General features: G+C 27.9%; 2 protein-coding genes and 1 pseudogene across 3 annotated transcripts; 1 reads left to right on the top strand and 2 right to left on the bottom strand.

Annotated features, from left to right (window-relative positions):
* Positions 1 to 943: 943 nt before the first annotated feature.
* LOC106365352 (probable flavin-containing monooxygenase 1) lies at positions 944 to 5,736 on the bottom strand. The gene is made up of 5 exons (XM_013804797.3): positions 3,595 to 5,736; positions 2,947 to 3,187; positions 2,475 to 2,653; positions 2,027 to 2,376; positions 944 to 1,775 (listed from the first exon to the last, which is right to left on the bottom strand). Exons 1-5 carry the CDS (start codon positions 4,045 to 4,047, stop codon positions 1,418 to 1,420), a joined length of 1,581 nt encoding a protein of 526 aa, XP_013660251.2. The 5' UTR covers positions 4,048 to 5,736; the 3' UTR covers positions 944 to 1,417.
* A 12,660-nt stretch (positions 5,737 to 18,396) lies between these two features.
* LOC106369087 (pathogenesis-related protein 5) lies at positions 18,397 to 19,547 on the top strand. 2 transcript variants are annotated; one of them, XM_013809191.3, is made up of 2 exons: positions 18,397 to 18,609; positions 18,717 to 19,547. In XM_013809191.3, exons 1-2 carry the CDS (start codon positions 18,555 to 18,557, stop codon positions 19,400 to 19,402), a joined length of 741 nt encoding a protein of 246 aa, XP_013664645.1. In that variant the 5' UTR covers positions 18,397 to 18,554; the 3' UTR covers positions 19,403 to 19,547. The 2 variants fall into 2 exon arrangements, with proteins under 2 accessions (XP_013664645.1, XP_013664646.1); XM_013809192.3 differs by having other exon boundaries at positions 18,480 to 18,609; positions 18,723 to 19,547.
* A 2,636-nt stretch (positions 19,548 to 22,183) lies between these two features.
* LOC106369089 lies at positions 22,184 to 25,357 on the bottom strand (annotated as a pseudogene).
* Positions 25,358 to 27,074: the final 1,717 nt, after the last annotated feature.

Here is a 27,074-nt window from a genome sequence, read left to right as displayed (position 1 = left end):
TTTCCAACACTCTGTGCATACTATTTGGCTTGAGCGAAACGGAAGAAGGCATGGCACGGTCAATCGTACCCCAAGTCTTCTTATCAAGTTCATCGACAAGCAAGTACGGAACCGAATCAGTTCTTTACGTGGACGAGGAGGAACAACTTTCAACAAAACAATGGTGGTCTGGTTTTCTACTAGAGACTAGGCTGCTGTGATTTATGAATGTTTCAAAAAACTATCTCTCGTATTAGACTAAAGTTGCTAAAAAAATTGCTAAAAAAATTAATGGTATATATCTTAGCGTTGAGATGCTCTCAAGTCTCTACCTCTATATTATTAATAATGAAGTATCTTCTGATACTGTTTAGAAACTTGAATATCATTATAAATGAGATTGTTTGTAAATATAGATAGCAATAAAAAAAATGTAATACCAATTTATTAATTTTATTATTATAATTACATTAATTGGTTTTTCATATTTCACTTAGTTTAACAATTTTATTAATTATATTATGTTAACAATGCATCATTAATTATATTACCATAATAATAATAATGTAGTTTTTATTTATTACTTAATCAACATTAACTTTATGCCAATTATAAAGAAAAATATAAAATAACTGGATTTTCCATATGATTAAACGTTCGATTATAGTTTGTTTTACTCAAATATTTTTATTTCTTTTAGTTTCAATTGGTGAAAAATTACGTAGCCAAAAACATAATTCAAAGACATGTTTTTGTGAATAAAATAATAACTTAAATTTAAATAAGAAAAATGTATTTCATTTATTTTCACTTAATTTTTTACTCCATATAATTATTTTACTAAATAAAAAAACTCTTTCTATTTCACTTACTTAAGCCAAACTTATAAAATGCTATTTTTATTAGTTTATAAAACCAGTTAAGCATGAACATTGACATTTAGGCATGAGTTGTTCTTTTCGAGTTTTGTTTTTTTTAAACTAGACCCGCTTGAATATATTAAATTTATGTGTGAGTTTTTAGTTGGGTATTTCTAGGTGTGGATGAATTTGGTTATGATGTATATAAACTTAAAAAATTCTAAATAGCAAATGTATCTGAAACGGGTTCGGATATTTGTATCAAAAATAACCATATTATCTGATTCGGTTCAGATCTTTTGAATACAAGTAGTTATATTACGACTCATCTAAAATATATAACACTAATTATGAAAAACAAATATCAATGTATAAAAATGTAAGAACCAATATCCACGCGTCAATATCTGGTTAAATAATTAAAAGAGTATTAAAAATTATTTTGACAATAAAAGCTCATGTAGTCGTACATACATGATTTATTCAATGACTCGCCAGTACAGTTTTATAATTGTACACAGTATACATAATCCATCAAATGCAACAATTCGTTATATATTTCTTCAGTACTATTATATTCAAATATTAGTTTCTTCTTGAGCAAGTCGATAATCCTGAGAACCATAAGGACTAAAGGCTTCGAGGAACAAGTTGGATTTACGCCAAGGATTGAGTCCCATGTCATTACACAGATCATCAGCATGTTGGATGCTGAAAGTAGAAATGCAATGTCGTTTATAGAATCTGCTCGATCTTCTCATCACTTCCATTTCCTTGGAGAATTGATCCAACATTTGCTCTTGGCTCGGTAATTCGAATTTCCCATCAACAAGCAGGCTTAACCACATGGAACGTAGCTCTGATGTATGTAGGTTTGAGTTGCTTTGAACGTATCCCACGAAGCCCATGTTTGGTATCAATGGATGGATTGTTCCCCTGAAATTTAGGTTTGTTTATGTAAGAAAGGTTCCAATTTAGTTTTTTTTTTTTTTTTTTTTTTTTGACGACTGTTCCAATTTAGTATCATAAGAATGTAGGCGTGTTTGAACCAAAAAAAAAAGAATGTAGGCGTGAACTAGCACTAATGAGTGCGTTTAGTTATATTTACTAATTGGACTATACTACTTTTCATTCAATTTGCACTAGATATCAATAGTCTTACGGTGGCGGATTATAACCGTGTGTACCTGTATAGAGGCATAACACCGCATGGAAACTCAAGCCAAGTTCGAAAGGGTTCAGGAACAATGGCCTTGAGCTTCTTCTTGCCATCATAACCAGTTGCGAGTATCACAACATCAGCTTCTAGCGTAGTCCCATCCTCAAACTCAATCCCTTCATCATAAAAGCACCATTTTGATGTTTTCTTAAACCGAATCATACCCTTATCCGCTTCCTCGAAGAAATTCTCCGGTATGATCGCCATTTGACAAGAAGCATAGTCTTCTTCAAAAGAATGGTCCGGTTTAAGACCATATTTTTCTAGAGGAAGCTTCCACGTAACATATGATTCGATGAATTTAGAAACCACGGCACGCTGTAGTAATGTCATATGTTTATAAAAAACTTAGATAATGTACATATATAATTATGTAGTTTATAAAGAGGAAACTAATAGGTTTTAAGATCGCAAACCAGAAGAGAGAATATGAAGCAAAAGAGAGTTCTTAGGAAGCTTTGGTCAGGCCTATCATGAAGGAATTGAGAAGCTCTGGTAGAGTAGAACAAGAAAAATGGCAACCCCCACACCCAATAATGCGGGAACACCCAGTGTGTTGTTCTCACCACCATTGTGCATGCTTGTCCTCCTTCTCCTGCAATTTTTTTATTAAAAATTTGGATAAAATATTAAAAGTGAAATAAAGTACTTTTTTTAGTTATTGGATGCATATTGATCACATAATGATCGAAAGGTTTCATCGGAATATTAATATGTCGCTTGACTATCAAACTTGTAAGCAATTGTTCAAATTGTGCCAACCAGATTTAATGGTCCAAGTCCAAACGAAAATTTATATATGACTTGAGCCAATGTTAGAGTGAAGCTAATTAAGTGATAATTAATCAAAGATTTTTGTGAAAGAAAGAGAATATATAATATATATACCTTGATTGGCTATAGCAGACTCTAAAGCCAAATCAATGGCGGATTTCTTGAAGCCAATGACCGCAACTTTCTTGCCACGGAGGAGATAAGAAGCTTCTTCTTTCTCTAACTTGCAGTAATCCATTGAATGCATCACTATCCCTTTGAATATCTCCGGCCCTTTCTTCGCCGGAAACGTTGGTATTCTTGGTACGTCGCCGAATTTTCCGGTGCACACCACCACGAACTCAAATGCATGCCACTACACACACACATGTAGAAAAATATATCATGCAATGATTCACAAATAGACGTAAATAACAAAAAAAACACGGAAAAAAGACGAAGACGTAAAAAGAAGAAGAATAATACTGATGCATGCAATAGTTTACAAAAAACTATTTGAAGTTCTTTACAAATTTTAGACTATACATATATTTAAGTTGTAACTACAACAAAAACTCGTTCATATGCATATTGAAAATTATTGTTCGCAACAACAAAAGTTACATGGTTCTTATAACCAACATATATAGATTAATTGTTTCAGGTATAGTTTGGATATTCTCAACGAAATATTCGTTTAATTTAAAATGAAAAAATATGAGAATGAAGAGGGATATGCATGCATGCAATAATACATAAGCAAATATGAAAATTAAGAAAAACCTGAATATCTCTAGCATCTAAGTTCTGAACAGCAACTTCCCATACAGGTTTTCCGGGCAACAAGCTACCGGAACCACCGAGGTCAACCATCTGTAGGGCATCGCCTTCGCCGGTGTACTTAACTTCGATGACCTTAGAACCAAACTTCATGAACTTGAGGAGATCAAAATGCTTAGCATAAGATTCCAAGTATTCCAATATCTCAATGTATGATGGGAAAGTTGTATCATCTCTATTGGGCCATGGAAAGTCAGAAAACTCGTAATCGACTCGAGCCGATTGTAACTTAGTCGTCTCGTAAGTGCAGCTCTTCCAAACACCTCCGACCGAATCCGAGGCTTCGAAAACGATCGGGTTGTGATGAGCTAAGTGCTTAGCGGCTGATAAACCGCTGACACCAGCACCGATGATCGCTACTCTGGAAGAAGTAAGCTTAGTGTGGTTAGAAGCCATTGAGAGAGATTATGAGAGGAATGATTTTATGAAGAGTTTTTTAACTTTGATTTGTGTGTGTTGCATGGGCTTATTTATAAAGCGTTTTGTGGTTGATTATGTTTTATCAGTTTTAAAGAATAAAACCACTTGTAACTAAACATGTGGCACAAAAATTATAATGGGTATCTCAAAATCTTGTTTGATGAACAGTTGGGTTTCTTTCCTTTATTTTTTTTTTATTTTTTTCTTTTATTGCTAAGATATTTGAAGAAAAATATAACACTTAGCCGGAGTTGGTAGCTATACTGATAAAACTTTCTACTCTTAGGGTGCAGGTGTCAGTTTTGAATTCCAAAACTTCTTGAATTAAAAAAAAATATATCTATGAATGGACACGCTATTAACTTTGAATGTGTAAAATAAATCCAATTCATTTAAAATGGAAAATAGTGATGTATTTATTTAACATTTAACTTTTTAATCCCAGAACAAGAAAGCACTATAAATATTACTTGCAGTTCATATAGGACTTAATTTATTTGCATTACAAAACAAATTAAATCATAAAATAATAATAATTTTGATGAAGAGTGTTTGGAGTTGTTTGTTTTTTTTTTTTGCATGGGAATATTTATAAGGTTATTCCCGTCGGGTCAGGTTTAATTAATTCGGACCGGGTATAAATTTTATTAGGGAGCACGTGGTTTTGAATGTTGGTTTAGTTTCGAGGAGGTTTGAAATTGAATGATCTAAAGCGCTGTTCTTGCTTAGAGAAATTTGGTGGTTGTCGTGAGGAAATTTCTGCAAATCAACAATTCGCCTTTTTGTATTGTTCGTGTTAAATTTCTAAGTACTTTCAAGAAGTCTAATGGAATTTTTTTTAAAAGCTAGTCTTCGTAAATATGATTAAGAGCTTCTTAGTGTATGGATGGACTAACTTTTTATTTTATGTTAAAGCTAGGAATAGGGAAAAAAATTGTATGAATATGACCTTTAACATTTTGAACATTTTACAAAATTAGCAGAAAACTCATATATTTTTAATTTCTGCACAATTTTTTTTTCATATATAAATTATTATTTATAATTGAGAAATAACCAATTACTTTTAGTTTACTAGCCATATATTTTTAAACTATTAAATAGTGTTAGCTACATATATAAATATCACAAAAATCATAATCAAACCATAATGACTTTAAAAACAAGAGCTATGCTGTAATAAAAAATTCCAGACTTAGTGGCTCGATCCTTGTATGTCTGCCTGTGTATGCAACTGTGTGAATCTAGGCATCTAGCTTCCCAAAGTATTGGCTTGAATAACAAATTAGCTTTAGGTATAAAAAAGACAATTCAATTTCGTACCAAAAAAAAGACAATTCATTTTAAACCAGCGATCTCTTTGTTTTGTTTATTGCATAATCTCATAGAGTCATAGGCTGAGTACTCTTTTAGGTCTTTTTTTGTTTTTAATACTTTGTTCAATAAAATACCAGTTGGCAAAAAAAAAGAAGAAGAAGTGAAGCAACCAGAATTAATGACATAAAGATATAGTCTAACTAATCCAATACAATACAAGATTGTTTTAATTATCAAAGAAAAAAATAACGCAAAATTGTACATTTCATATATATGGTCTTTGGTGGATAGATTTTAGAAAATATTGTAATCATTTGTTGGTGTTGCTAAAAAAAAAATGTAATCATTTTGTTGGTCTATCCTATAATCCGTTCTTTCTGTCTGGTTCTTGAACTCTGACTACTATATTTTTATTTTCTTATATTCTCTTGTCTACTAATACTAGACTATATATGTATTCCTTAAATTTAGTTTAAAATTTTTTTTTTTTTTTTTTGACAGCTTTTTTTTTTTTTTGACAGCTTTTTTTTTTTTTTTGACAGTTTAAAATAATAGTCAACTTTTCAAACTTTTAAGTACGTGTCCACACAAGTTATGAATTTTAAAAAATAGACAAGAAAATCCAGCCTTATAATTTATATTTGACTCTCAGAAATGAACTATAAAACCACATTTCGGTTATATAACGTTTCTATTTTATATTCTTTACACTTTTGTGGAAAATGGTCACGGAAACAATATATAATAGTTATACATTTTGATTGAAATTCACAATGCTTAGTCGTCAAATATATATATTTATATATATAAGGAACATCTGAGACTGCATTTGGTCACCCTATATAGGGCTGCGATTTTTTTAATAATATTATAGAATTATTAATTAATGAAACTAACTGCACAGTATAAAATAATAATTTGATTCAGTTAAGATTTTTAAATATTAGGATTTTACATAGTCTAATTATAGTGTAAATTCGATTAAGATAGAAAAACATATTTCGTAAAATAGAATTTTTGATAATTTTATTTTAAAAATATAACTTGTTGATCAAAAAATCTTAAAAAATACTCATCTATCAACTTAAAATCTTGTTATCCTAATTTAAAAATCACAACCCCAAATCTACAATATTTTTCTCTAAAAATGAAAACTTTTCTAAAATAGAATTTTTGAGAATTTTATTTTAAAATTACAACATATTGATCAAAAAATCTGAAAGAATACTCATCTATCAACAAAAATTCTTGTTATCCTAATTTCTAAATCACAACTACCAAATCTTTAATACTTTTCTGTAAAAATGAAACTTTCCTAAAATAGAATTTTTAAATACTCATCTATCAACAAAAATTCTTGTTATCCTAATTTCTAAATCACAACTACCAAATCTTTAATACTTTTCTGTAAAAATGAAATTTTCCTAAAATAGAATTTTAAATAATCTTGTTATCCTAATTTAAAAATCTTGTTATCCTAATTTAAAAATCACGACCCCAAACCAACAATATTTTTCTATAAAAATGAAAAATTTCCTAAAATAGAATTTATGATAATTTTATTTTACAAATACAACTTGTTGATAAAAAAAATCTTAAGAAATGCCTGTCTATCAACTTAAAATATTGTTATCCTAATTTAAAAATCACAACCCCAAATCAACAATATTTTTATGTAAAAATGAAAACTTTCCTAAAACAGAATTTTTCTGAATTTTAATTTAAAAATACAACATATTGATCAAAAAAATCTAAAAGAATACTCATCTATCAACAACAATGCTTGTTATCGCAATTTCAAAATAAAAACCCCAAATCAACAATATTTTTCTATAAAATTGAAAACTTTTCTAAAATAAAAATTTTGAGAATTTAATTTAAAAAAAAAACAACTTGTCGATCAAAAAATCTAAAAGAATACTCATCTATCAACTTAAAATCTTGTTATCCTAATTTCAAAATCACAACCCCAAATCTAAAATATTTTTATATAAAAATGAAAACTTTCCTAAAATAGAATTTTTCAGAATTTTAATTTAAAAATACAACATATTGATCAAAAAGTCTGAAAAAATACTCATCTTTCAACAAAAATGCTTGTTATCCTAATTTCAAAATTACAACCCCCAAATCTTCAATATTTTTCTGTAAAAACGAAAACTTTCCTAAAATAGAATTTTTGATAATTTTATTTTAAAAATATAACTTGTCGATCAAAAAATCATAAAAAATACCCATCTATCAACTTAAAATCTTTTATCCTAATTTAAAAATCACAACCCCAAATCTACAATATGTTTCTCTAAAAATGAAAACTTTCATAAAATAGAATTTTTGAGAATTTTATTTTTAAAATACAACATATTGATCAAAAAATCTAAAAGAATATTCATCCATCAACAAAAATGCTTGTTATCCTAATTTAAAAATCACAACCCCAAATCGACAATATTTTTCTATAAAAATGAAATCTTTAATAAAAAAAAATTTAAGATAATTTTATTTTAAAAATACAACTTGTTGATCAAAAATCTTAAAAATACCCATCTATCAACTTAAGATCTTGTTATCCTAATTTAAAAATCACAACCCCAAATCTACAATATTTTTCTCTAAAAATGAAAACTTTCCTAAAATAAAATTTTTGAGAATTTTATTTTTAAAATACAACATATTGATCAAAAAATCTAAAAGAATATTCATCTATCAACAAAAATGCTTGTTATCCTAATTTAAAAATAAAAACCCCAAATCAACAAGAAATTTCTATAAAAATGAAAACTTTCCTAAAATAGAAATTATGATAATTTTATTTTAAAAATACAACTTGTTGATAAAAAAATCTTAAAAAATACCCATCTATCAACTTAAAATCTTGCCATCCTAATTTAAAAATCACAACCCCAAATCAAAAATATTTTTGTATAAAAATGAAAACTTTCCTAAAATAGAATTTTTCAGAATTTTAATTTAAAAATACAACATATTGATCAAAAAGTCTAAAAAAATACTCATCTATCAACAAAAATGCTTGTTATCCTAATTTCAAAATTATAACCCCCAAATCTTCAATATTTTTCTGTAAAAACGAAACTTTCTTGAAATAGAATTTTTGATAATTTTATTTTAAAAATATAACTTGTTGATCAAAAAATCTTAAAAATTACCCATCTATCAACTTAAAATCTTGTTATCCTAATTTAAAAATCACAACCCAAATCTACAATATTTTTCTCTAAAAATGAAAACTTTCACAAAATAGAATTTTTGAGAATTTTAATTTTAAAATACAACATATTGATAAAAAAATCTAAAAGAATATTCATCTATCAACAAAAATGCTTGTTATCCTAATTTAAAAATCACAACCCCTAATCAACAATATTTTTCTATAAAAATGAAAACTTTCCAAAAATATAATTTAAGATAATTTTATTTTAAAAATAAAATTTGTTGATCAAAAAATCTTAAAAAATACCCATCTATCAACTTAAAATCTTGCCATCCTAATTTAAAAATCACAACCCCTAATCAAAAAATATTTTTATATTAAAATGAAAACTTTACTAAAATAGAATTTTTGCAGAATTTTAATTTAAAAATACAACATATTGATCAAAAAGTCTAAAAGAATACTCATCTATCAACAAAAATGCTTGTTATCCTAATTTCAAAATTACAACCCCCAAATCTTTAATATTTTTCTGTAAAAACGATAACTTTCCTAAAATAGAATTTTTGATAATTTTATTTTAAAAATATAACATGTTGATCATAATATCTTAAAAAATATCCATCTATCTACTTAAAATCTTGTTATCCTAATTTAAAAATCACAACCCCAAATCTACAATATTTTTCTCTAAAAATGAAAACTTTCCTAAAATATAATTTTTGAGAATTTTATTTTTAAAATACAACATATTGATCAAAAAATCTAAAAGAATATTCATCTATCAACAAAAATGCTTGTTATCTTAATTTAAAAAACACAACCCCAAATCAACAATATTTTTCTATAAAAATGAAAACATTCCAAAAATATAATTTATGATAATTTTATTTTAAAAATACAACTTGTTGATCAAAAAATCTTAAAACATACCCATCTATCAACTTAAAATCTTGCCATCCTAATTTAAAAATCACAACCCCAAATTAAAAATATTTTTATATAAAAATGAAAACTTTTCTAAATTAGAATTTTCAGAATTTTAATTTAAAAATACAACATATTGATCAAAAAGTCTAAAAGAATACTCATCTATCAACAAAAGTGCTTGTTATCCTAATTTCAAAATTACAACCCCCAAATCTTCAATATTTTTATGTAAAAACGATAATTGTCCTAAAATAGAATTTTTGATAATTTTATTTTAAAAATACAACTTGTTAACCAAAAAATCTTAAAAAATACCCATATATCAACTTAAAATCTTGCCATCATAATTTAAAAATCACAACCCCAAATCAAAAATATTTTTATATAAAAATGAAAGCTTTCCTAAATTAGAATTTTCAGAATTTTAATTTAAAAATACAACATATTGATCAAAAAGTCTAAAAGAATACTCATCTATCAACAAAAATGCTCGTTATCCTAATTTCAAAACTACTACCCCCAAATCTTCATTATTTTTCTGTGAAAACGAAAAATTTCCTATAATAGAATTTTTGATAATTTTATTTTTAAAATATAATTTGTTGATAAAAAAATCTTAAAAAATATCCATCTATCAACTTAAAATCTTGTTATCCTAATTTAAAAATCACAACCCCAAATCTACAATATTTTTCTCTAAAAATGAAAACTTTCCTAAAATAGAATTTTTGAGAATTTTATTTTTAAAATACAACATACTGATCAAAAAATCTAAAAGAATATTCATCTATCAACAAAAATGCTTGTTATCCTAATTTAAAAATCACAACCCCTAATCAACAATATTTTTTTATAAAAATGAAAAACTTTCCTAAAATAGAATTTTTGATAATTTTATTTTAAAAATATAATTTGTTGATAAAAAAATCTTAAAAAATATCCATCTATCAACTTAAAATCTTGTTATCTTAATTTAAAAATCACAACCCCAAATCTACAATTTTTTTCTCTAAAAATGAAAACTTTCCTAAAATAGAATTTTTGAGAATTTTATTTTTAAAATACAACATATTGATCAAAAAATCTAAAAGAATATTCATCTATCAACAAAAATTCTTGTTTTCCTAATTTAAAAATCACAACCCCTAATCAACAATATTTTTCTATAAAAATGAAAAACTTTCCTAAAATAGAATTTATGATAATTTTATTTTAAAAATACAACTTGTTGATAAAAAATTCTTAAAAAATACCCATCTATCAACTTAAAATCTTGCCATCCTAATTTAAAAATCACAACCCCAAATCAAAAATATTTTTATATAAAAATGAAAACTTTCCTAAAACAGAATTTTTCAGAATTTTAATTTAAAAATACAACATATTGATCAAAAAGTCTAAAACAATACTTATCTATCAACAAAAATGCTTGTTATCCTAATTTCAAAATTATAACCCCTAAATCTTCAATATTTTTCTGTAAAAACGAAAACTTTCTTGAAATAGAATTTTTGATAATTTTATTTTAAAAATATAACTTGTTGATCAAAAAATCTTAAAAAAATACCCATCTATCAACTTAAAATATTTTTATCCTAATTTAAAAATCACAACCCCAAATCAACAATATTTTTCTATAAAAATGATTACTTTCCTAATATATAATTTATGATAATTTTATTTTAAATATACAACTTTTTGATAAAAAAAATCTTTAAAAAAAATCCTTCTATCAACTTAAAATATTGTTATCCTAATTTAAAAATCACAACCCCAAATCAACAATATTTTTATATAAAAATGAAAACTTTCCTAAAACATAATTTTTGAGAATTTTAATTTAAAAATACAACATATTGATCAAAAAATCTAAAAGAATACTCATCTATCAACAAAAATGCTTGTTATCTTAATTTCAAAATTACAACCCCCTAATCTTCAATATTTTTCTGTAAAAACGATAGCTTTTCTAAAATAGAATTTTTGATAATTTTATTTTAAAAATACAACTTGTTGATCAAAAAATCTTAAAAAATACCCATCTATCAACTTAAAATCTTTCCATCCTAATTTAAAAATTACAACCCCAAATAAAAAATATTTTTATATAAAAATGAAAGCTTTCCTAAAATAGAATTTTCAGAATTTTAATTTTAAAATGCAACATATTGATCAAAAAGTCTAAAAGAATACTCATCTATCAACAAAAATGCTTGTTATCCTAATTTCAAAACTACTACCCCCAAATCTTCATTATTTTTCTGTGAAAACGAAAACTTTCCTAAAATAGAATTTTTGATAATTTTATTTTAAATATATAACTTGTTGATCAAAAAAACTTAAAAAATATCCATCTATCAACTTAAAATCTTGTTATCCTAATTTAAAAATCACAACCCCAAATCTACAATATTTTTCTCTAAAAATGAAAACTTTCCTAAAATAGAATTTTTGAGAATTTTATTTTTAAAATACAACATATTGATCAAAAAATCAAAAAGAATATTCATCTATCAACAAAAATGCTTGTTATCCTAATTTAAAAATCACAACCCCAAATCAACAATATTTTTCTATAAAAATGAAAACTTTCCTAAAATAGAATTTTTGATAATTTTATTTTAAAAATACAACTTGTTGATAAAAAAAACTTAAAAAATACCCATCTATCAACTTAAAATCTTGTTATCCTAATTTAAAAATCACAACCCCAAATCAAAAATATTTTTATATAAAAATGAAAACTTTCTTAAATAGAATTTTTCAGAATTTTAATTTAAAAATACAAAATATTGATCAAAAAGTCTAAAAAAATACTCATCTACCAACAAAAATGCTTGTTATCCTAATTTCAAAATTACAACCCCCAAATCTTCAATATTTTTCTGTAAAAATGAAAACTTTCCTAAAATAGAAATTTTGATAATTTTATTTTAAAAATATAACTTGTTGATCAAAAAATCTTAAGAAATACCCATCTATCAACTTAAAATCTTGTTATCCTAATTTAAAAATAAGAACCCCAAATCTACAATATTTTTCTCTAAAAATAAAACTTTCGTAAAATAGAATTTTTGAGAATTTTATTTTAAAATACAACATATTGATTAAAAAATCTAAAAGAATACTCATCTATCAACAAAAATTCTTGTTATCCTAATTTCTAAATCACAACTCCCAAATCTTTAATATTTTTCCTGTAAAAATGAAAAGTTTCCTAAAATAGAATTTTTAATAATTTTATTTTTAAAATACACTTGTTGATAAAAAAATCTTAAGAAATACCCATCTATCAACTTAAAATCTTGTTATCTAATTTAAAAATCACAACCCCAAACCAACAATATTTTTCTATAAAAATGAAAACTTTCCTAAAATATAATTTATGATAATTTTATTTTAAATATACAACTTTTTGATAAAAAAAAATCTTTAAAAAAAATCCTTCTATCAACTTAAATATTGTTATCCTAATTTAAAAATCACAACCCCAAATCAACAATTATTTTTATATAAAAATGAAAACTTTCCTAAAACATAATTTTTGAGAATTTTAATTTAAAAATACAACATATTGATCAAAAAATCTAAAAGAATACTCATCTATCAACAACAATGCTTGTTATCCTAATTTCAAAATCAAAACCCCAAATCCACAACATTTTTCTATAAAAATGAAAACTTTTCTAAAATAAAAATTTTGAGAATTTTTTTTTTTTAAAAACAACTTGTCGATCAAAAAATCTAAAAGAATACTCATCTATCAACAAAAATTCTTGTTATCCTAATTTCTAAATCACAACTCCCAAATCTTTAATACTTTTTCTGTAAAAATGAAAAGTTTCCTAAAATAGAATTTTTAATAATTTTATTTTTAAAATACAACTTGTTGATAAAAAAATCTTAAGAAATACCCATCTATCAACTTAAAATCTTGCTATCCTAATTTAAAAATCACAACCCCAAACCAACAATAGTTTTCTATAAAAATGAAAATTTTCCTAAAATAGAATTTATGATAATTTTATTTTAATTATACAACTTGTTGATAAAAAAATCTTAAAGAATATCCATCTATCAACTTAAAATATTGTTATCCTAATTTAAAAATCTCAACCCCAAATCAACAATATTTTTATATATAAATGAAAATTTTCCTAAAACATAATTTTTGAGAATTTTAATTTAAAAATACAACATATTGATCAAAAAATCAAAAAGAATACTCATCTATCAACAACAATGCTTGTTATCATAATTTCAAAATCAAAACCACAAATCTACAATATTTTTCTATAAAAATGAAAACTTTTCTAAAATAAAAATTTTGAGAATTTTTTTTTTTAAAACAACTTGTCGATAAAAAATCTAAAAGAATACTCATCTATCAACAAAATTTTTTGTTATCCTAATTTCTAAATCCCAACCCCCAAATCTTCAATACTTTTTCTGTAAAAATGAAAACTTTCCTAAAATAGAAGTTTTGATAATTTTATTTTAAAAATACAACTTGTTGATCCAAAAATCTTAAAAAATACCCATATATGAACTTAAAATCTTGTTATCCTAATTTAATAATCACAACCCCAAATCAACAATATTTTTCTATAAAAATGAAAACTTTTCTAAAATAGAATATTTGAGAATTTTATTTTTAAAATACAACTTGTCAATCAAAAAAATCTAAAAGAATACTCATCTATCAACAAAAATGCTTGTTATCCTAATTTCAAAATCACGATCCCCAAATCTTCAATACTTTTTCTGTAAAAATGAAAAAATTTCTAAAATAGAATTTCTGATAATTTTATTTTAAATATATAACTTGTTGATCAAAAAATTTTAAAAATACCCATCTATCAACTTAAAATCTTGTTATCCTAATTAAAAAATCACAACCCCAAATCAACAATATTTTCTATAAAAATGAAAACTTTCCTAAAATAAATTTTTTTAGAATTTTAATTTAAAAACACAACATATTGGTCAAAAAATCTAAAAAAATACTCATCTATCAACAAAAAATCTTGTTATCCTAATTTCGTAATCACAACCCCAAATCTTCAATATTTTTCTGTAAAAATGAAAACTTTCATAAAATAGAATTTTTGAGAATTTTTATTTTAAAATAGGGGAAATAACATGTTTACCACTTTCATGGTACCACTTTTTATTTTTACCACCACTAAGGAGACATTTTCAAAAATACCTCTTTATTAAGTGGCAAAAGACTCTTATGTCCTTATTATTTATATATATATTAAATCATTTTTTTAATAAAAAAATAAAAAATAAATAAATAAAATAAATAAATTAAAAAATTAGAAAAAAAAGTAATTTTTTAATGTTTTTGAATTATACTTTTTCAAATTTGAACTTTTTATAATTTTTTTTTTAAAATTATTTTTTCAAATGTTTTTTAATTTTTTTTTCAAATTTCTTTTTGAAAAGCGAAAATTATGTTTGAAACTATTTTTTAAAATTTTTTTAAATTTTTTATATATTTTTTGAGTATTTATTTATATATTTATTAGAATCCTAAATTTCATATTCCAAAAACCCTACTCCACCTCTCAACTCTATACTCTAAGTCTATATTTGTTAATCCTAAATGTATAATTGACTTTTACCCTTCATTAAAAGTGAGGGTAAAAGTGGTTAGTATAAACATGAAAAATGGTACTATGAAGGTGCTATTTATGGCAATTTTCCATTAAAATACAACACTAGGCTTGCACTTCTAAACGATTTAATTGATCATTTGTGGAAAAGATGTATGGCTGGTGCTTCTTTACAAAATCTATTATTGTTGTTCTTTATTATGTGTAATAATTTTATTATATGATAGTGTTGAATCTATAACAATTGTGTTGGATTATTGTTAAAACAAAATAGTTGAAAATATTCCCTCCATTTTAAGAACATTAATTGTATTTTTTAGAATTTTCTTAGTTTAAAAATATAAGAAATATAAAATTATAAAAAAACTATGTATTTATAACTAAGTTTTAATATGTTTCATTAAATAGTGTGAAAATTTTAAAATTTGTATTATTTTGAAACAGAAGGAATATGAAAAAATATAAGGTGTTATTAATAATTAATGATAAAGTAGAGATAGAATACATTTAGAATGTTCTTTTTTCAAGAAAAAAATAAAGCAAAACATTGGAGAAGATCATGCTTCATTTTTTGCTTTATATTTGAATAAAGTGAACTTTTGAAGCAAATAATGAAGCCAACCATTAGAGATGGTTTTAGATAATTAGATAATACAAATTATGATTGTATTTGGTAGATTTTTCCATGAATTTAACCTTTCTTTATCATTGTGTCTGGCAGCCACTAACGTTGGCACGACTCTTTGTATACACCTCTCTACCGAAGAGTATACATTGCATGTCTTTGTCGAGCCTCCCTAACCTAGCTAAAAGTCATATATGGGTTGTCCATTTATTATATTTATGCCCGCGAAAGCACGACTTGTCCAATTTAATTCTGTCTGTACCTTGGCCCATCAATTCATACCGAGATATTTATTTCAACTTTTTTCTCAAGACAAAATACAATTTTTTTAGTACTACATATTAAAATTTGGATTGCTACTTGCTAGGCTATTATCTTTTCTTTTTAGACTATTATCTTCTTAAAACATCTAACTCTATGTTGACTATAGATAAAATCTCATTCAATTTGAAGGAGTAATCCCTGTTCTAACAATAGTGATATATTTTCAAAAGTTCTTTTAATCAGCCTATTTCAGTAATCTCTATGTTAACTACAATTGATCAGTTCTTTTAATGCGGTTATAGTATTAGAAAGTACTAACTAAAGTAAAACTATACTTCATTCGTTTCAAAATGATTCATATTTTAAAAAATACATTGTTTCAAAAAATATATTTTTATAAGGTAATAATTATACATTGTAAACTTTCAAAAAACTTATTAAATTTTGATTGACTAAAAGTTGTAGAAAATAGTTAACCACAAAAAAATCATTTATAATTAAAATTTAAGAAATTTTCTATGAAAGTGAAAACTAAAACATACATCTTATTAAAACGAAAAGAGTATGATATTTACCAAAAGAAATAAAACATCATAAACTTATAGAGTTTTTGCTATAATCTCATGCTTGTGTGGTTTGATTTTTGGTTCTAATTTACGTTACATATGTACTTATTTCATAGAAGTTATATTATCTATAATGTTTCATAAAACTATTTTGATTCGGAATGAATTTTTATATTATGTACACATAGAAAATTTAACTAGTTTTAACCCGTACTAGATTCTAACATGTGCTTTTTAAAGAGTGAGAATATTTTTGTAACAAAATATAATTTATGAAATTAAAACATATTAAATTTTATTTTAATTTATTTGGAAATGTATATATTTATATTATTTGTATGTATATTAAACAGGAAAAATATAAAATAAGAACTAATTTTTAATTTATTCCAACACTTTCTGTTATGAAATTTAATAAAAAATTCTGACATTTATTTGATTTTGTGATATATATATATTTTTGATAAAGTTTTAATTATAAAGCTTATTTAATGTCTATTTATTGACTCTAACATTTTATTTAATATGAATACTTATTTAAGTTTAAATGAAGGTAATTTTGTATTTATGAAAATAGAAATAAAATAATATGTTAATTGAATTCATTTTATTACATGAAATTAACTTTTAGTATATAAACCTGCAAAATGAGCTATTTTCAATTTTTAAATAAATTATTTGATTTATTTAGTCAATTATTTGATTTTATAAATAATTTGAAAATATTAGTTAAAAGTTACTCCCTCCGTATTTGAAGATTGAAGTTTTTGTTTTTGTATTTGTTTTTGAAAGATTAATGTATTTGTCCAAAAACTAAAAAAATTAAATTTAAAAATATGCATGGTGAAACTTTATGATAAAACCAAAATTAATAAATAAAAATTAGTTTAAGCTTTTTAATTTGTGTAAAATGGAGTATAATTTTTTTTATAATTACCTTAATGAAATTCTAGTGTTTTCATTAATTAGTATGACATTTTTTTTTTAATTGGTATGACATTTTATGTAATATAGCATATGACTAAAGGTTGGGTCCATTAGAATGTTTTGTTTTAATAAAAGAGATAGTAAGTGTGAAAAGACTAAACATCAATTTTTCATATATAGATGGAGTATTAAAAAATGTGTGACTTAATTTTATTTATTGTTTGACCAATATTAATTATTGTGTTGAAAAATATATATAATGTTGTTTTCATAATTACCTTAAAAAAATTCTAGTGTTTTCATTAATTATTATGTCATTTTAGTTAATATAATATATGACTAAAGTTTATGTCCATTAAAATATTTCTCTTTTACTAAAAAAAGAAATATTTGACCCAAGACTTATACGAAAGATGATTTGTTTCAACATCAATTTCAGTCAAGCCAGATTCTCTTAATCTTAAAATGTTCAACGATCTCTTAAAATTTATGAAAAGACATTAATTTTCACGTGCCAGTCTTTTTTTTTTTTTTTTACGATAAAAGGCTAAAAAACTAAGAAGATTCCTGATCCGAGAGCCACCTCGGAGGAACTGAGTCAACATAAACCATAGCAGATGGCGAAGTTCTAGCACCTCGTGCCAGCTTGTCCGCCAGAGTATTTTGCGCCCTTGGTATATGCTGGATAGTAAAGTTGAGAAAGAATTCCTTACATCGCAGAAACTCCTCCATGTGTGTAGTGAACGCCGGCCATTCTGTCGGTGTACACACCATCTTCACCAATTGAGAACAGTCTGTTGCAAACACCACCTCTGAGATTTGTAGGGTCTTCATGCACTCCATCGCCCATATCAACGCTTCACATTCAGCATGTAAAGGTGATAGACTCCTGCGAATAGACATTGCACCCATCGCAGTCTTAATTAAATTTTTCTAAAATAAATTATAAAATTCCGTCGGTACCATAATTGAAAAAAAACTATAAATAGAGGGATCAGTGCCATTAACATCCATTCATCACTACACATTGGATCGATACTTGAGAAATTGTGAGATTAGAAATGGCGAATTTCTCCGGTTTACACCTTCTCTTCTTATCCTTCATCATAGCTACAGGTAACACATATACATTTTGCTCTGCTTTCAGAATCATTTTTCTTTTGGTTACATGCAGATAAAAGGGTACATTGATTAACTATTTTCGATTGTTTAATCTTATAAAGGTGCAGTGTCCGTCGTCTCCGGTACCGTTTTCACCATCCAGAATAGCTGCAGTTTCCCAGTCTGGCCGGGAATCCTCACCGGTAACGGCGGCGCACAACTCAACGATGGCGGGTTTACCTTAAACCCCGGAGCTTCCGTCGCCGTAACCGCGCCTGCGGGATGGTCCGGACGAATCTGGGGCCGAACGGGCTGTAACTTCGACGGCTCAGGCGCCGGAAGATGTCTCACCGGCGACTGCGGCAACAAATTAAAATGCGCCGGCGCAGGAGGAGTTCCACCGGTCACGCTCGCCGAGTTCACCATCGGGAACGGCGGCGCGAAGGACTTCTACGACGTAAGCCTCGTCGACGGTTACAACGTCCAGATGGGAGTCACAACCCGAGGCGGCTCAGGCGATTGCCAAAACATTGGATGCGTTGCGGACCTGAACGGGCGCTGTCCGAACGAGCTCCGTGTTATGAATGGGGCAAATGTTGTGGCGTGTAAGAGCGCGTGCGAGGCTTTTGGAAAACCGGAGTATTGTTGCACCGGTGCGTTCAGTACATCGGCGACTTGTCCACCGACGAATTACTCGAGAATTTTTAAAGGAGCTTGCCCTAAGGCGTATAGCTATGCATACGACGACGCTTCGAGTACTTTTACTTGCGCCAATGCTAACTATTCTATCGTTTTCTGTCCTAGATAATTATCGTTGTCAATTGTCATGGACGAATTGTAATATTATGGAACTAGGGATTCGCTGAAACTAATAAAAGGTTTTGTGGAATGAGATAAATTCTGCAGGCTGGAAATACAATGAATTAAATAACAGAATGAATTTTAACGATAAATAGTTTGTACAATAGCAGATCTGCCAGATCATATAGAATTACCAATGAATCAGGGAATGAATGATTTCACTCACTCAATAAATGCTAAATAGTATTTCCCTCCATTCAAAAAGATAGATTTTTTAGCATTTTCACATATTTTAAGAAAACACATTAAATCATTATAATTAATTAATGTATCGTTTTTTGGAATTTTCAATATTTTCTAACCAATAAAAATTAAATATAATTTTTTTTTTTTTGAAATTTACAATTTTTTTATAGAAAACATCTATCTTTTTGAAACGGATGGAGTATTTATATATACCCAGAATCATAACTAAATTTGTTAATAATACGGTATATATATATTTCCTCGTACACAATCAAAAGAATAGTTATTAACTTTCCAAATTCTAAAATTTACTTTCAAAAAAAATCTTTCCATGTTCTAGTAATTAAATTGGATTTATTGCGCCTGAAATTTAACAATATGACCGAGAACGTGTATAACGCATGCAGAAACTAGTTTTCAAGTGATAAAACTTACTACTAGTATACATCTTGATCTAAAAAATCCACTGTACTATATATATATATATATATGTTGTGTCTAAACATATTAAAGTTCCGAATGTCGACCGATCACACCGCACCGCCCTACCGTTAATATTAACAAAAACCTCTACAGATACATTTGTATCTATATATTTTTGTTTCTATTATAATCGCACTGCAGTTGTTTCATAGTTGTCCGGCATGATACCATCCGGACCCGAAATTCTTCCAATTCGTATAAATAATTGATTTTAATTTCATTTTTATTATTCTTAATTCTCACATTAAATTTTTAACTAAAAATTAGATAAGACCTTTTTCATTGTCAGGTAAGTTTTCAATTTTATTACATATTTCCAAAGGATTACAAATTGTTGTTGAACCCAAATATATATATATATATAGTTGATTATTTCAATTCGTATAAATAATTTACCCCATATTTGTTTTTACAATAAAAATATATAACCAATTTTTATGAATGTCTAATGAATAAGAGGCATGACTTTTAAGAAAAATCACAAGCTATATCCAGGGGCGGACCCAGTAAAACTTGGGTGGGGCATGTGCCCCATGCTGAATTTTCTTTTCCTTTGAAGAATTAATCCATAATTCATATAAATGTTCGTATTCTAAATATATTTTACATTAGTGCCCCATACTAATTTAGTTGCTAGATCCGCCCCTGGCTATATCTCTGATGTCTCTGACATATTGTTCGTAATGTCTCTGAGATCTCCAATAACTGATATTATTAAGTTATTTATGCCAAAAATTTGCATGTTTGACGTTAAAATAATCCGCATAGTAAATTACTTCAAAGGCATATTAGCCGATGGAAATGTTTAGTGATTTTAGTAATTATCATCATGTACATATTTATCATATTATTTGTGTTATCATATACATATATTTATAGTAAATATTATTGATATATGTGAATATCGTGTAATATTAATAGATTGACATCTAAAAAATAAAAATAAACGTTACATGACATATTGATAACCAGACTGCAAAACATGAACTGAAGCATATATCAACTATTTTATTATGGTTTTTGACATTAAAATCTAATAAAATATTATTAAACTCACACTTATACTTTTAAAAATAATATAATAATCAATATAAATAAAATCTGATTATTTAAAAGTATATAACAAATAAAAGTAACGCTTAATTTTATAATAAAATGTATTGTAGCGTGTCAAAATATAATCGATAGTACATTTTACTTTTTTTTTATCGAAAGTAGTACATTATACTATTTAATTTTTAAACTGTACAATTAAACTACTAAATACATCAAAATGGTGGATACAATTTCCATATTATCTTGTATTTTTATCTGAAACGTACATGCATTTTAGAAAATTAGTTCACCATGCAATCAAAATGGTGGAATACAACTTTCATGGTATCTTGTATTCTCCTGACGAATTCCTCATCGTCATTCGTCATCTATATATAAACGGCGATTCCTGCTCGTATATTATATGCTATCCTCTACTAAGCAAAGCACTACTAATGCCAAGAAGAAAGTGTACGCAGAAAGAGAGACGGCCGTGAGAGTTTGAGCATTTATATGAAAAGGGAAGGGTAACCGTAAGATTTAAGGCACTCAGATCACAGCAAGAAAAAGAGATTGAAAATCTTGAATGTATTGTTCATTGCGCATAAAGAAGAAAAAGAATGAACTATATCTTTCGATTAAGTGTATGGAGAGAAGTGAAGAGGAGGTTTAGTTGTATTGCTTGTTCTACTCTCATTGTTTTTGAGTTTATTTATATTCTTAAGAAGAAAAGTGAATTTTCGTAAATTAATAATCGCTTGATTTCGTGAGTAGTTATAGTTTCAACCCAACTCTATATTTTTTTAATGATAGAGATGAATTTTGTTCTAATATATATCTGTATAACAGAATTACATATAGAGATAGATTGGAGATGGTTTTAAAGATTATGTTTCGGCTTCTCTTTGTTCCATGTTGATTTTTGACGGAATGTTTGTACATTCACGCTCGCTTCTCTCATCATGTGTCTTTCAATTTTGACCATTTAATTTGAATTTGACGTTTAAGTTGAAAGAGAGAAAAAGAGTGAGATAAGTCATATCAAAACATAATATTTACATCCTAAGATAACCTCATGATCGGATCAGTTCAACTGGGAGCTTCAAAGAGTTCATGTTTCTTGGTTTCAGGTCATTTTGCTTCTTGATGAGTAATTACATGGCTAAACAACAGAAGCAATAAGAAACAACATTCTACTCCTTAGCCAAACATCTTCAGAAATAACTAAAACTAGCAGCAAAGCCACAAAATGGTTAAACAAGTCGGCAGTACCTTACTTAATTACAGGATCTATTATAAGTTATGGCCTTTTCTTTTAGCTGATGCAGTTAAGATCAGTGTTTCTGGCTTCTTTTGATTGGAGCTTGCACGCTTTCTTCATTCTCTTTGCTGCTTGGACGAACCCCACAACAACTTGAAGCTCATCCATTTGCTGTATATCATTAATCATATCACAATGTTAATACATTTTAAGATAAACCAAGTGGAGGCTCAGATGAATATTTATGTACCTGAGACATAAAGTGTCTCTGAACAATGTCAATTAGGTGTTCCTTTGATGGATTTGGAATTGCATCCGCCTACAAAGAGTTAAGTCAGAAGCAAGCACATTCAAAGAAGAGTTGTAGATCTCGAGTAAAGAGAAGTTTATTTCTTCTTGAAATCAACTTACGAGGTCGAAATGCCGCCAATATTTCAGTAAAGCAGGCATGTCTAGTTTGCTAAGATCAACCTTCTGAGTGAATGCGTATAACATCACATCAGTATACGTAAGATTAGACGCATTATGTTCAATGGTACATGGACTTTATCTCAAAATTTTGAATGCATACCATGTTTTGAGGAGTAAAACCAGAGCTTTTTGATTGTGAGTCAGATGATAGAGACCAGCTCGTGGTCTTGTGAGATGACCGCGATGATCTCTGCCTTCTTTGCTTAAGTGTGTCCTCAGATGCTGGAAAAGAAAAAACTTGTCACAGAAACAAGACTGAGAAAAATCAGTTAAAAAAGGTTTACTGATTTTGTGTCCAAAGAACAATATGCAAAGTCTTGAAGAAAGCAGAGAATCAAACGTACTCATATCAGAACCATTCCTCTGCGTGTTATCGAAATCAAGATCATCGTCATCTTCGTTTCCAGTAGGAGCTTCAATGACACTAAGTGCATTCCTCTGTAACTTTACTTCTATCCCATTTGTCAATACCTAAAAGACAGAGAAAAACAAACCAAAATATTTTACTCCACAAACAAGTACTGACATATTCATTTAAATAAGTTTGAGAAGAAGAATAGATACGATATGTTTCCAAATATAACTTTTTCTTTCTGGGAGACACGAACCAGTGGAAGCCTGGAAGGTGATATCAATATTAGTAAAATATATTCCTAGTACTGAAAAAAATCGTAAAGATTATTTCAGTGAGTTAAAAGTTAAAAGCCAGAATACAATGAAGTTACTCCAACTGGTCCACTCCACATACACAGAGAGACACAATAGAAAAGAACTTGCCGAACAACTTATAATATAAACTAAACCAACCAAAGAGAAAAAAAAAATTGATAAAAGATAGTCGACAGAAGTGACATTGCCTGGGGGATGATAATGACTCGACTAAAAAAGAAAGAACAAAAAGAAACCCTAAAACAAATGATTTATCATTAATCAAAGCTAACTAAATTTCAAAAAGAAAGATGATGGAGAGTTAGATAACAATCTCATATTTGATATGATGTTTTTTCAACAGGCGCGAATAATAAAGTTACCTTTGTCTGCCTAATTAATGTTACAAACTCAAAGATTCCCTAATAGATGATTCCTGAAATTGAGCCTGAATCTCAGCAAGAATCATCATAGACTAGAAACTATGTTCCCGAAACTTTATTAGGTGCAAAATAATACTTCATCCGTTCCTTAATGATAGACTTTTTAGAAAAAAAAATTGTTTCGCATAGATGTATTTTTGTGTTTTCTATGAAAAAATTATAAATTTCAAAAAAATTAATTGATTTTATTGAATTACTATTGGATAAAAGTTATTGAAAATTAAAAATGACAGAAAACAATACATTTATTATATTTATTATGATAGTTTAATATGTTTTTTTAATATGTGTAAAAATATTAAAAAGTTTATTTTTGTGGAACGGATGAAGTATTTATTAAACAAAAAATTAACTAAGAAAAAAATATCAATGAAGCCCTCATGAATAATAACCTAACTACCTAATAAAGTAATAAACCCCAAAATGCAACGGTTGAACATTGCAACAAGAGATCAAATAATAATGGCGAGTTAACTGCTAACATACATGCACGAAGCTCAATCGCCAGATTTAACATTAGAAAAAACTAAAGTATTTCACATTCTTCACTCATGGTTCGATGATAGATCAAGGAGATACAAGTCGCTGAGAAAGTTAATGAATCTATAACTAGTTAATCGAAGCTCATTGATTATATAAAGTAATCATTTATGAAAGACATTCCCAGAACTAAATAGATTGAATTCAAATTTTGAAAAATCCAGAAGTTGCAGAGTAACTCTAGATTAGATCGATTACTTAGGGAAAACACACAAAGATTATATTTTACCATAAAGGAAATATTAAAATTTGATTTACTAACCAGCCAATGCCAACCACCGAGACCGACAGCTTATTTAACAACACCTTGAAGTCCAACAAGCACCGACTTGGTACGGTTGTTTCCAGTCACCACCACTTTCGTATGACGTGGCAATACCGATAGCTCCTCCTCGCTACTGCTCTCCCCGCAACAAAAGCTCTGTATCTGCGGCAATCCTGAGCTATCCACAGTTTCCAACATTCTTCTTCTCTGATCCGATTAAGACTTCCTCCAAGTTCAGCTCTCAACACTGCAACAAGATCCAAGATCATGCATTGGGAGAATCAGATGATTGAATGCAAATTATTTAGTGTTTGTCCCACAAGAAGAAGCAGAGAGTTAGAGAAAATGAGGGAAAAGCAGAGAGAGAAACAGAGGAGTAGTAAAGAGGAGGAAGCGAGGGAAAGAGGAGAGAGAGAGTGATAATAAGTTATTAACCATTTATATCACGCCACGTGAGCATTGTACTGAAACTATATGCGTTATGCTGAAACAGAACCGGTTTATATATTTATTTATTTAACCGTAGGGGGTACTTTCCGTAAATTTTGAAACTCAGTTGACCTGAATGGTTGACTCGTGTCTAATAAAGGGAGGGATGTTTGGGACCCGTTTAGTAGTAAATGACGATTGTATCCTTCTTCACGTAACCTCTTTGCTATTTGAAATTACATAGCTCTGGATCAATTATTTGGCCATAACTTGTATGGATGGGGCCATTGTCATAATAGCCACAGTTTACAGTGTCCACCACCCCCACAAATAAAACCGTCCCCATATTTGGGGAAACTATCAAAGCGACCCCTCACCAAACAACCTGCTTCAATTATTCAAAGCTTTTAATGCCTCACCCCATTCCCCCCCCATCAAAAATCAAAATCTTTTACTATATACTTTTGGAACATAAAGCTATAAATAAATCTAGAGACCAGAGTAGGTTGTTTGAATTAAATGAACGTTGGTTTATCGGTAAATAGAGGATTATTGGGATAACTACAAGTTATATGGAGATAACTCCTACTTCTAGATAGATAATGATGTTTAGTTTCCTAGTCCTTATCCTAATAGGAATCGTCTATGTATAACTCCTACTCTCGCTAACATACAACAATACAGACGTTTGGTAGGTCGTTTAATCTACCTCACTAATACGCGTCCTGACCTTGGATATGCTATCCATACTCTGTCCCAATTCCTGCACAAGCCGCTATTACCTCACTGGGAAGCTGCGTTACGGGTAGTTCGATACCTCAAAGGAAGTCCAGGCCAGGGAATATTTCTTAAAGCCGATGATAACCTGCAACTAAGTGTCTACTGTGACTCTGATTGGTCATCTTGCCCTCTGTCTAGGCGTTCTCTGAGTGCATATATTACCTTCTTAGGTGAGTCTCCGGTTGCTTGGCAGACCAAGAAGCAAGATACAGTCTCTCTTTCGTCGGCTGAAGCTGAATATCGTGCAATGTCTGTTGCTCTCAAAGACCTAAAATGGATGAAGGGCCTTCTCGAGTCCTTTGGCATTGCGCATCCAACACCAATGAAGCTCTACTGTGACAGTAAATCCGCTCTGTATATTGCTGCAAACCCGGTGTTTCATGAGCGTACCAAGCATATCGAGCGCGACTGTCACCATGTCCGCGATGCACTCAAGTCTAAACTCATTACTACTGAACATGTCACGTCAAAGAATCAACTCGCTGACATTCTTACAAAGTCATTACCAGGACCGGCATTTGAAAGATTTGTGTCCAAGTTGGGTGTTCGCAATCTCACACTGCCAACTTGAGGGGGAGTATTGGGATAACTACAAGTTATATGGAGATAACTCCTACTTCTAGATAGATAATGATGTTTAGTTTCCTAGTCCTTATCCTAATAGGAATCGTCTATGTATAAATACAGAGCTTTAGTTGTGATAATAGACAAGCTGTTTTATTCTATTCAATAATAAGTTATTTCAAGGATTAATTGTAGTAAGTTGTAAAACTTCCAGGGGTTTATCAGAAAGTTCTTATAAGTCTGTCGTCCTTTGCAGTTTGGAGGGTTTTGTTTGAAGCAGACTGTGTTATTATAATCTTCGTCATCAGGTATTCAGGTTATAACTTCAAAATCAAACGGACACATACATCTCTACCGTGTTTAAATGTTGTCTACCATGACTAGAGGTTGATTGTGGATAGTTTTCAAATTTTTCTTCTTGGGAGCGCACGAATTGTTTCTATAGGAAGTCGAGCTGTTTAGTTTAACGAAAGATCTAAGTAATAATGATTCTAGTTTGTTGGCCAAGTGTTGT

The sequence above is a fragment of the Brassica napus genome, chromosome A9 (assembly GCF_020379485.1).
Source record: "Brassica napus cultivar Da-Ae chromosome A9, Da-Ae, whole genome shotgun sequence".
NCBI classification, from domain to species: Eukaryota; Viridiplantae; Streptophyta; class Magnoliopsida; order Brassicales; family Brassicaceae; genus Brassica; species Brassica napus.
The sequence above is the reverse complement of the archived record's forward strand: the minus strand, read 5'-3'. Positions and strand labels throughout refer to the sequence as shown.

What these genes read in the sequence shown, in the direction of transcription:
- LOC106369087 (XM_013809191.3), top strand. Translation starts at nt 18,555, where the DNA reads ATGGCGAATTTCTCCGGTTTACACCTTCTCTTCTTATCCTTCATCATA. An exon ending in ATCCTTCATCATAGCTACAG is followed by an intron (nt 18,610 to 18,716) that starts GTAACACATATA and finishes AATCTTATAAAG; the next exon opens with GTGCAGTGTCCGTCGTCTCC.
- LOC106365352 (XM_013804797.3), bottom strand. Translation starts at nt 4,047, where the DNA reads ATGGCTTCTAACCACACTAAGCTTACTTCTTCCAGAGTAGCGATCATC. An exon ending in GCTTCATATTCTCTCTTCTG is followed by an intron (nt 2,377 to 2,474) that starts GTTTGCGATCTT and finishes ACATTACTACAG; the next exon opens with CGTGCCGTGGTTTCTAAATT. An exon ending in GGTGTTATGCCTCTATACAG is followed by an intron (nt 1,776 to 2,026) that starts GTACACACGGTT and finishes CCTAAATTTCAG; the next exon opens with GGGAACAATCCATCCATTGA.